The 12,464-nt window shown below is 36.7% G+C and overlaps 1 protein-coding gene across 1 annotated transcript in view; it reads right to left on the bottom strand.

Moving 5' to 3' along the window:
* RNF17 (ring finger protein 17) overlaps positions 1–12,464 on the bottom strand; it is a 122,645-nt gene that overhangs the window by 96,720 nt on the left and 13,461 nt on the right. The window contains exons 4-6 of the mRNA XM_047077378.1: positions 3,818–3,929; positions 2,823–2,906; positions 1,535–1,635 (exon numbers count right to left, since the gene is read on the bottom strand). Coding sequence (XP_046933334.1) covers positions 1,535–1,635; positions 2,823–2,906; positions 3,818–3,929 — 297 coding nt within the window. The remainder of the gene's footprint in view (positions 1–1,534; positions 1,636–2,822; positions 2,907–3,817; positions 3,930–12,464) is intronic.

Raw genomic sequence — 12,464 nt, 5'->3', positions numbered from 1 at the left:
CTCTCTCTCTCTCTCTCTCTCTCTCTCTCTCTGCCCCTCCCCTGTTCATGCTTTCTCTCTCAAAATGAATAAATAAACATTTTAAAAAATTAAAAAAAAAAGAAAAATGTGATTAAAAATTATTAAAGGTGTATTTTTGTATCCTTTGGATAAATACTTAGGAGTGCAATTGCTGAGTCATAGGGTAGTTCTGTCTTTATCTTTCCAATTTGAAGGGGCACATGAACTCCAATATTTATAGCAGCACTTCAACAATAGCCAAATTACAGAAAGAGCCCAAATGTCCATCAACTAATGAATAAAGAAAATGTATTATGTATACGTACATATACATATACTATATATATATATATATATATATATATATACATATACACGTATACATACACATGGGTGCATATATATGTATACAATACCACCCTATATATATATATATATATATATATATATATATATATATGTGTGTGTGTGTGTGTGTGTGTGTGTGTGTGTGTGTGTATACACATACACGGAATATTAGGCATCAAAAAGAATGAAATCTTGCCATTTGCAACAACATGGATGGAGCTAGAGTGTATTATGCTAAGTGAAATAAGTCACAGAAAGACAAATACCATATGATTTCACCATATGATTTTGTTAAGAAACAGATGAACATAGGGGAAGGGAAGGAAAAATAAGAAAAATAGATGGAGGCAAATAAGACTTAACTATAGAGAACAAACTGAAGGTTGCTGGAGGTAGGGGGTATGGGCTAAATAGGTAATAGGCATTAAGGAGAGCACTTGGGATGAGCACTGGGTGAAGAATCACTAAATTCCACTTCTGAAACCAAAACTACATTATATGATAACTTGAATTTAAATAAAATTTTGAAAGAAAAAAATTAAAGATCATGTATATCAGAGTTTTTAAAGTGATGGATATGTAACTGTGTGGTATGTCTAGAAATGAGTGTTAGTTATTACTTTCTCTGATGCAAATAAACAATGAAAAATGATGGAATGATGCAGAAGAAAAAGCATGTTTGCATTTTTCAAGTAAGCAAAATTCTGCAACATGGATTCAGATTTTTAAAATAATTTTCTGTGCTGCTTTAAGAAAGAAGCTTATTTAAGTTAGCTTTAGAACCAGATGGCAAATAGCCAAAAAGTTTTTAAAATGTACAAATTGTTGTTTTCAAGTTGTAGACATCAACCTGTAGGAATCACCCATTACCTTCCAAACTCATTCAAAAGTTACTCATTATTTCAATTTATACAAAGAAATAAAGTGACAAGCTAATGTTAAAAACTTCAGTTTCACTGAGTTTCTATTTTTTTTTAAGTTTTAGTTATTTATTTTGAGAGAGACAGAGACCTAGCATGCTCAAGGGAGGGGCAGAGAGGGAATCCCAAGCAGGCCCTGCACTGTCAGCATAGAGCCTGATACAGGGCTCAAATCTAGGAACTGTGAGATCATGATCTCAGCTGAAATCAAGAGATGGACACTTGAGCCACCCAGGCACCCTGAATCTATATTTTTAAGTTATTACCTGGAATCAAGAGAAGTAAAAAGTTGATCAAACTGTTTCTCCAGAACCTCTATAAGACTGACTGTTTCTGCTTTTGTTTCACTGTGTATGTGTTCAAGCATCTGGAAAGAACATAATACAAAGACCTAATTTGGTATTTTTATTTTATAGAAATTGTACTGTTTAAATAATTTTAAAAGTAACAGGTACTTATTAGACCTTTCAAAATAACAACACAAAGGAGATTAGGTGATAAAAATGGAATAAGTTATAAGATTCCAACTTTAAATCCTGTTACTTGTCATCAAGATCACACCTTTGTTGACACTGAGTACCAATAAACTGGCAAAAAGGCCTAGAAAATCCACTACGTTTTCTAAATTTCTTATTCCTTTTTATCATTACAGGAAGAGCCACTCTGGATAGCTGAATTTGTCTCTGGAAGGATTCCTTAAATGAAAGAACCTTAATATATAATATTAAAAAAACATACTTGAGTTAAAATGTTAACTATTCCACATCTTTGCAGTTTTTGACAAAGAATTATTGCTTAAGATGTATGACCCATTTTTTTTCCTTCCAATTTCTCCCTTTTAGAATAGGAACAGCAATCCCATACCTGTACAACCAATGTTGGAAAAACTGAATCATACCCTGAACCCCAGCCATACCTGATTTAGAAGATATTTAGATTAGATTCTGGTCTTAGACTTGATGCTGAAGGGATGGGGTGAATGTATTTTGCATGTGAAAAGGACATGAATCTGGAGGTGGGTTTCAGAGGGCAGGCTGTTATAGGGTGAATTTTGTCTGCCCCCCTCCCAAATTCATATGTTAAGGTCTTAACTCCCACATCTGCTATACTCTTTTGATTGCCTTGGTTGTTAATTTGTTGTTATTAGGTGCTTAGGAGTTTGCTTTTGTCACCAAGTGAGTCTCTCTTTTGGGGGATGGAGTAAGGAAGGAAAGAGAACAAGACTCTGTGTTAGGGTATTCAGCTGAGTAATGCGCAACGTTAGAAAGATGATCTACGATACTTTCAAGACAAACTTCAGCTCACAGCAAGAAAGAATCGTGGTTCCTTAATAGTGCTCCAGTTTCAGTAGGCTGCTAGCACAACAATGCTAAGAGACCAATCTCAGCAGGCCATGGGAGTTTTCCATTCTTTTGTATGTTTCTCTACCATTAGATTATCCTGTTCAATAACTCAGTGCTAAGCTCCAACTTCAGTAAAAAAAAAAATCCAAATGAACACATTTAAAGAACATGCCTTAATTCACAATAGGCTTTAATCATTCAAAATGCTTACCTTTACAGCAACACTTAATTGTTCAAAATTATAGCCCGCTATCTTCAACGCTTCCTCAATTTCTTCTTCTGCAGTTTTACTTTCCTAAGAAGGGGAAGGGGGACCACATACAAATATAAAAATAGATGCTTAGATACACTGTATTAGTTGCAAAAACATCAAGCTACAATTTTGGTTACAAAAGCAACAGACCACCATAGAAGTCTGAACATAATAAAAACAACACTTTCAATCCTACTTACCCAGAAATTCAAAACCATTAACATTTTAGAGTTTTGATTATGGTATTCCAGATTTTTTTAGAGACCTTTTTTAAAAAAATGGAATATTCTGCAACTTAAAACTATTTTGAAAAAATTATCATGGCAATAAATGCACACACATGTAAAAATTAAGTTTTTAAAGAAGAGTATAATTTGGCCATGTTAAAATTTAAACTTGAAGTAAAAGATAGCAAAATTAAGTGCTTTCTCCATTCCCCAGATCACCAAAGTTCTCTTTAATAATAGTATTTTGGAATTTATTCTATTTCTAATCTTAAACTAAAACAATACATTATTTTACAGTAACAGGTAAGATTCAATCTTCCAACAATAACATCACCATCATCATCATAGCAAATGTTAGGCCTTTTAGCTGCCATTAAAATGATTTGAAAAATCACCTTTAGAGTTTAAAACCTGTACTTTATACAAGTTTCATGTAATAGGATTCAATAACTAGGTTCAAAGGGAACCTACATATGGTTAAATGTCAAGAACACTACAGAGTTGGTCAAAGGAGAATGGGCTGCCTTAGGAAGAAATAAGAATTGTTCAAGTATAATTATAATAAAACAAGAGATTCAAGTAAGGAGTATAGGCTTACCGCTTACCTTCATGCTTCCAAAAAATCTATAATTATAGGAACCTTGAGAAGAGACAATAATTAAGCTACCAGACACAAAGTAAAAATGTTTGGTTTCATCTTACTTCATAAGTAACATTTTTTCATACCGCCATTACAGTTGAGGAGTTCAAAATAATCTTGTGTGTGGATGTTGAATGTTCCAAACCAATAGTTAGCTGATCAGTAGTCTTTTTAAAGTCCTGAGAACAATTCCTTATCCTGAAAAATGTCAAGTACATTATTTCAGATGCCACATTAATATAACAGTTCTAACCTTCTATTCTCATTTTTACTGTCCATCAAAAATAATTCATATGATGTATTACATAATACTAACATGTACTGTTCGTTCTCATTTATAATAAGCAAAGAGAGAAGCGATGGCTAAACAGGTTTTCATATAAAACTTAATTTTAACCAAGAATTCAACTTCTTAGCAAATCCCTAAAAATAAGAGCTTACAGTATAAATTGTGCTTTAATCTCCTAGTTACCTCTCCTTACCTGATTATTTTTTGGTAGAGGTGTTGATAGCCACTGAACTGCCTTTAAGCTCAATTAGTTATATACAAATGCCAGCTATTAATAGAATGTACTCACAGGCCTGGATAATTTACAAAAAGGTAATGAATTTACCAGGTAAGTTAATGTGAAAAGAAAAAGTTCAGTTTCTTATCTACACATGCTAGACTTTTTGCCTATTTTATTTTTGTATCTCCCTATATTGGCTCACATATAGTAAATTCTTAGGTGTTTACTTAGTCATAAGCCTAAGATAGTTTACGGAAGAAATTATGTTGTTTAAATATGTTACCTTTACAGAAAAAATAGACAAATTTTAAACATTCAATTACTTTGAAAAGTGAGTATTCATGCTCTTGAAAACATGTGAATACATTAGCCCCAAGAAGTCCATTTTTCAATTCCTGTTTCAAGATATTAAAGATAAATCAGGAAGGAAATACATTATGTATCAAGGGATGTTTATTTAAAAATAAACAATTATTTTAAACCACAATCTACTGAATTTAGGGAATAGGAGGTTCTAACATAAGTATACTTGGTATGGAGAATTTAAAAAAAAAACAGTAATTTGGAAAAAATTTGGGTACTTAAAATGGATTCATCTACTTCCGAAAGTGAAATTTCACTTTATAACCATACTACATATGATATATATCTAGACAAACACATAATCATATTTAACTTATATAAGTTTTAAAAAGTCAGAAAATTTCACATAGAAGTCTAGATGTCTATCTTCTCTTGGGGGAATAAAAAGGAAGATTTGGCAACACTGGATTTGTCTTAACACACAGAAGTAATTGACTGGAGCTGAGAATGGGCCACCTCCTTTGGAGGGGCCTTCTTTTGTCTGCCACAATTCATACCACTCATTGTTTAAATTCTGTCTACCTCACCTAGTAAGTCATCTGCTGGACTTCTGCAGGGACTCAAATTTGTTGAGGCCATTGAGTCACAAGGAACCAAAAAGCTTCCTAAAGATTGATTCTAATCATTTCACACAGAGCATTTGGAGGAAATGCCTGGAGGAATACAAATATAGGGGTTGGTACTCAGTAAGCCAGAGTTCCACTGGTTCTCTCAATACCCAGCTGCCAGACTTTAGCTAAGTGGTTTACTACCTACAAAGATAACTATTCTTTTGGTTTCTGTTGAAGTACCCGTTTAAGTCCAGACAGAGAAGCTGCAGCAGTCATGTGAAAGACTATGAATGCTAAGTCTAAAAAATTTTGGATTTTATTTAGATAGGTAATGAAGAAGCATGGAGCAGGGAAAAGTATGGATGTACTAAGAAGGTAGTCAAAAAAGACTAAGTAGAAATGAAAGATAAATTATGAATACGGAAGATACTGTGGAAGTTAGGGTTTACAGGAGACAAACTGAATGGGATATGAGGAACTAGAGTGATTTACAGATGCTCAGTGCCATTAACAAAACGGAAAGGTTTTAAGAAGTTAAGATGGTGTAGAAGTAGGGGGACCAGGATTTCCCTCCTCCCTCAAACACAGCTGTATTGAGGTCAGAACACTTGGAACACACAGGAAATCTATCTGGGGAATGACAGAAAAATCTCCACAGGTGGAAGGAGATAGTTTGGTGGGACAGAGGTGTGTGTATGCAAATTGGGGGACATAAAACAGCATGGCAATGGAGGGGAGGGATCCCTTTATGTACAGAGACGAAAGGGAGAGAAAGAGAAGCTATGGATTGTGGTTTTGTGTTAGGACAAGAAAAAAACCTCTCCGGGCCACGGACTGGGGAATGAGAAACACGGAGAGTACCAGTCTCTACTCTGCAAACAGCCTTAGGAGCTGAAGAATGGAGATTTCAAAAGTGCATGACTCTCCAGACCATGTGCATGTGCTAGTGGGGAGAGAAGCCAGTCCTCCGGCCTGGTAGCAATCTCAGGGGTGCATTGGGAGAGAACAGTCCCCTCCCTTGAGTGCTGTGGAAAGAGGGTATATTGCCCCTCCAAGGACAAAAGATCCTGCAGGTGCTAGCCATATTGGCAGGGCAGAGCAGTGCTACCCCAGAACTGGGTCTTCATGGTGTGGGATCCTTTAAGACATCAGGTTTTGAATCCAAGCTAACCACCTAGGAGGCGTGGGACAACTGTGGAGCAGGACAAGCCCACCGCCCATGCTACCCTGTAAGGGCTGCCTTAACAGCATAGTTTGAGACTCCTGGTCTGGGGAGGAGAGACTGGGGTGTCACCATTTTTCTCCCCATCATCAACACAGTGGGGCTTCAGGGAACAGGACAGTGGCCCCCATGGAGCAGGATCCGCTTACACTAAACCCCACCCCCCCGTGCCTGGCAACTGCTTATCTACTGGAGCGAGACTGACCCAAAGCAGGTAGCTGACCTCTCCTCCAGACCAGCACAGTCACTGGTCCCAGATACCAACAGACAAATGTCCTGAGTTTTAATTTTTTAATGTTTATTTTTGAGAGAGAGGCAGAGCACGAGTGGGAGAGGGGCAGAGAGAGAGGGAGACACAGAATCTGAAGCAGGCTCCAGGCTCCAAGCTGTTAGCACAGAGCCTGATGCAGGGCTCGAACTCAGGAGCCATGAGATCATGACCTGAGCCAAAGTTGGACGCTTAACTGACTGACATACCCAGATGCCCCTGTCCTGTGATTTTGTATGTTAGTCTGTTGCTCTTTTTTTCCCCTCTTCTCTTCCTTTCCTTCTCTTCTCTCTTCTTTTTCTTTATATTCTCTTCTTTTTTTTCCTTTGGAATCAGGTTCATACTTTCAGATTTGATTTTTGGTCAATTCTTAATGTATATATATAAATTTTCTTCTTGTTCTTTCTCTGCTTTGTTTCTTTGTGTAATCAGCATTTTTATTCTTTTTACACCTTTTCTAGATCTCCTTCTTTATTTTCCTTTCTCTTTCTCTGGATTAAGACTTATAGTTTCTCTGATTCTCTGCTTGTTTTGTTTTTTTTTTCTTTTTCCCCTTTCATTTTTCTCTTTCTATGGGATCAGGTCCCCTTCCCTTTCTTTCAGGGTTACTTCAACGAAAAATCAAAGCACACCTGTCAGAAGGTCTAAACAATCCACCACGACGAGTAAGGAGGAGCTTTGTAGAAGACTGATCAGTGGAGTAGAGCAGCCAAATACACAACAACAGAGTGCACCAACACACTCTAAAAACACCTCCTGAAGGCCAGGCCCTGGATAGTGTATGACCCCTTTTTAATATAGCAGTTCTCACAGTTACAGGACACATAACAAGCTATTAAAACATGTAAAAGACACAAACCTAGCCAAAATGATGAAATGGAAGAATTCTCCTCAAAAGAAATACCAGGAAGAAATGACAGCCAGAATTGCTCAAAACAGATATAAACAATATATATGAACAGGAATTTAGAATAACAGTCATAAGACTAATAGCTGGGCTTGAAAAAAAAGCATAGAAGACAGCAGAGAATCTATTGCTGCAAAGATCAAAGACCTAAGAAATAGTCATGATGAATTAAGAAATGCTATAAATGAGATGCAAAATAAAATAGATGCAGTGACAGGGAAGATGGAAAAAGAAGAGGGGAGAGTAGGCAAAATAGATAAAATTATGTAAAATGATAAATCTCAAAAAAAGAGGGAAAGAAAATTACTAGACAATGAGGGAGAATTAGAGACCTAAGTGATTCAATGAAACAAAATATCTGTATCATAGGAGTTCCAGAAGAAGATTAGAGAGAGAAAGGGGCAGAAGATTTATTTGAACAAATTATAGCTGAGAACTTCCCTAATCTGGGGAAGGAAGCAGACAGCCAAGTCCAAGAAGCACAAAGAACTCCCTTCAAAATCAACAAAAACAGGTCAACACCATGACATATAATGAAACTGGCAAAATACAAAGATAAAGAGAGAATTCTGAAAGTAGCTAGGGACAAATGGGCCTCAACCTACAAGGGTAGACACATAAGGGTAGTAGCAGACCTGTCCACTGAACCTTGGCAGGCCAGAAGGGAGTGGCATGAAATTTTCAATGTGCTGAACAGGAAAAATATGCAGCCAAGAATCCTTTATCCAGCAAGCCTGTCATTCAGAATAGAAGGAAAGATAAAGGCTTTCCCAGACAAACAAAAACTGAAGGAGTTCATGACCGTTAAACCAGCCCTGCAGGAGATCCTAAGGGGGACTATATGAGTGGAAAGCAGCAAAGACTATGAAGGACCAGAGACATCACCACAAGCACGAAATCTAGGGATAACACAGTGGCACTAAGTTCATATCTTTCAATAATAACTCAGAATGTAAATGGACTAAATGCCTCAATCAAAAGACACAGGGTATCAGAATGGATTTAAAAAAAAAAAAAAAGGAAAAAAAGAAGATCCATCTACATGCTGCCTACAAGAGACTCATTTTAGACCTGAGGACACCTGCAGATTGAAAGTGAGGGCATGGAGAACCATCTATCATGCTCTGGATGGCAAAAGAAAGCCAAAGTAGCCATATTTATATCAGACAAACTAGATTTTAAAACAAAGACTGTAACAAGAAATGAAGAAGGGCATTACATCATAATTAAGGGGTCTATCTATCAAGAAAAGCTAACAAATGTAAATGCTTGTACTCCCAACGTGGAAGCATCCAAATATATATATCAATTAATCACAAACATAAATAAATGTATAGATAGTAATACTGTGATTGTAGGGGACTTCAATACTCCACTTACAACAATGGGTAGATTATTCAGACAGAAAATCAGTAAGGAAACTGTAAGGCTCTGAATGACACATTAGACCAAATGTACTTAACAGATGTATTCAGAACTTTCATCCAAAAGCAGCAGAATACACAATCTTCTTGAATGTACATGAAACATTATCTAAAACAGATCATATACTGGGTCACAAAACAGCCCCCAACCAATATAAAAGGATTGAGATCACACCATGCATATTTTCAGATCACAAACACTAAAAAACTTGAAATCAACCGCAAGAAAAAATTTGGAAAGCCTCCAAATACATGGAGGTTAAAGAACACCCTACTAAAGAATGAATGGGTTAACCAATTAAAGAAGAAATGAAAAAAATATATGGAAACAAATGAAAATGAAAACATGACAGTCCAAACCCTTTGGGATGGAGCAAAGGCAGTCCTAAGAGGAAAATACATTGCAATCCAGGCCTATCTCAAGAGGCAAGAAAAGTCCCAAATACACAACCTAGCCTCACACCTAAAGGAACTAGAAAGACAGCAGCAAAGAAAGCTCAAAGACAGCAGAAGAAGAGAAATAGAGATTGAAGCAGAAATAAACAATATAAAATCCAAGAAAACAGTAGAATAGATCAATGAATCTAAGAGCTGGTTTTTTGAAAGAATAAACAAAATTGATAAATCCCTAGTCGGACGTCTCAAAAAGAAAATAGAGAGGATCCAAATAGATAAAATCACAAATGAAAGGAGAGATCACAACCAATACCACAGAAATACAAAGAATTTTAGAGAATACTATGAAAAATTATATGCCAACAAACTAGACAAACTGGAAGAAATGGAAAAATTACTAAACACTCACAGATTACCAAAATGCAAATGGGAAGAAACAAAAAATTTGAACAGACCCATAACCAGCAGAGAAATTGAACTGGTTATCAAAAATCTCCCAACAAATAAGAGTCCAGGACCAGATGGCTTCCCAGAGGAATTCTACCAGGCATTAAAGAAGAGTTAATACCTACGCTTTTCAAGCTGTTCCGAAAATAGAAACAGAAGGAATGCTTCCAGACTCATTCTATGAAGCCAGCATTACCTTGATTCCCAAACCAGATAAAAACTTCACTAAAAAGGAGAATTATAGTCTAAAATCCCTGATAAAGATGGATGCAAAATTTCTCAACAAGATACCAGCAAATCAAATTCAACCGTATATTAAAAGAATTATTCACCATGATCAAGTGGGATTCATTCCTGGGCTACAGGGCTGGTTCAATATTTGCAAATCAATCAACATGATACAACACATTGATAGAAGAAAGGGTAAGAACCATAGGATCCTGTCAACAAATGCAGAAAAAGCATTTGACAAAATACAGCATCCCTGGGGCGCCTGGGTGGCGCAGTCGGTTAAGCGTCCGACTTCAGCCAGGTAACGATCTCGCAGTCCGTGAGTTCGAGCCCCGCGTCAGGCTCTGGGCTGATGGCTCGGAGCCTGGAGCCTGTTTCCGATTCTGTGTCTCCCTCTCTCTCTGCCCCTCCCCCGTTCATGCTCTGTCTCTCTCTGTCCCAAAAAAAATAAATAAAAACGTTGGAAAAAAAAAATTAAAAAAAAATACAGCATCCCTTTCTTAATAAAAACCCTCAAGAAAGTAGGGATAGAAGGAACATACCTTAATGTCATAAAAGCCATATACGAAAGGCCCACAGCTAATATCATCCTCAATGGGGAAAAACTGAGAGCTTTTCCCCTGAGATCAGGATCACGACAGGGATGTCCACATGCATCAGTGTTTGTTTAACATGGTGTTGGTAGTCCTAGCCTCAGCAATCAGACAACCCAAAGAAATAAAAGGCCTCCAAAACTGGCAAAGAAATCACACTTTCATTCTCTCCAGATGACATGATACTCTACATGGAAAACCCGAAAGATTCCACCCCAAAATTGCTAGAACTGATACATGAATTCAGCAGAATTGCAGGATATAAAATATACAGAAATTGACTGCATTTCTATACACCAATAATGAAGCAACAGAAAGAGATTCAAGGAATTGATTCCATTTACAATTGCACCAAGAACCATAAAATACCTAGGAACAAACCTAACCAAAGATGCAAAAGATATGTATGCTGAAAACTATAGAAAGCTTATGAAGGAAAATGAAGGAGACACAAAGAAATGGAGAAACATTCCATGTAAATGGATTGGAAGAACAAATATTGTTAAAATGTCAATACTATCCAAATCAATCTATATATTCAATGCAGTCCCTATCAAAATAACATTAGCATTCTTCACAGAGCTAGAACAAACAATCCTAAAATTTGTATGGAACCACAAAGGACCCCGAGTAGCCAAAGTAATATTGAAACAGAAAACCAAAGCTGGAGGCATCACAATCCCAGGCTTTAGCCTCTATTACAAACTGTAATTATCAAGGAAATATGGTATTGGCATAAAAACAGACACATAGACCAGTGGAATAGAATACAGAACCCAGACATAGACCCACTAATATATGGTCAACTAATTTTCAACAAAGCAGGAAAATATATCCAATGGAAAAAAGACAGTCTCTTTAACAAATGGTGCTGAGAGAACTAGACAGTAAGATGCAGAAGAATGAAACTAGACTACTTTCTTACACCATACACAAAAATAAACTCAAAATGGATGAAAGACCTAAATGTGAGACAGGAAACCATCAAAATCCTAGAGGAGAAAACAGGCAGCAACCTCTTTGACCTCGGCTACACCAACTTCTTACTTGACATGTCTCTGGAGGCAAGGGAAACAAAAGCAAAAATGAAGTATTGGGACCTCATCAAGATAAAAAGCTTCTGCACAGCAAAGGAAAAAATCAGCAAAACTAAAAGACAACCCATGGAATGGGAGAAGATATCTGCAAATGACACATCAGATACAGGATTAGTATCAAAAACCTATAAAGAACTTACCAAACTCAACACCTGAAACACCATCCAGTGAAGAAATGGGCAGAAGACATGAATAGACATTTTTCCGAAGAAGACATCCAGATTGCAGAAAGACACATGAAAAGATGCTCAACATTGCTCATCATCAGGGAAATACAAATCAAAACTACATTTAAATACCCCCTCACGCCAGAGTGGCTAAAATTAACAACTCCAGAAACAACAGATGTTGGTGAGGATGTGGAGAAAGGGGAACCCTCTTGCACTGCTGGTGGGAATGCAAACTGGAAAACAGTGTGGAGGTTCCTCAAAAAACAAAAAATAGAATTACCCCACGATGAAGAAATTGCACCACTAGGAATTTATCCAGAGGATACAGAAGTGCTGATTCAAAACGGCACAAGCACCCCAGTGTTTATAGCAGCGCTATCAACAATAACCAAATTAAGGAAAGAGCCCAATGCCCATCAACTGATGAAGGGATAAAGAAGATATGGTATATATACACAATGGAGTACTATTCGGAGATGAATTTTTGCTATTTCCAACTACATGGATGGAACTGGAGGGTATTATGCTAAGTGAAGTAAACCAGTCATAGAAAGA

This window comes from Lynx rufus, unplaced genomic scaffold, assembly GCF_022079265.1.
Source record: "Lynx rufus isolate CCGP_SWC_20201006 ecotype Redwood Valley unplaced genomic scaffold, mLynRuf1.p SCAF_1, whole genome shotgun sequence".
Taxonomy (NCBI): domain Eukaryota; kingdom Metazoa; phylum Chordata; class Mammalia; order Carnivora; family Felidae; genus Lynx; species Lynx rufus.
The sequence above is the reverse complement of the archived record's forward strand: the minus strand, read 5'-3'. Positions and strand labels throughout refer to the sequence as shown.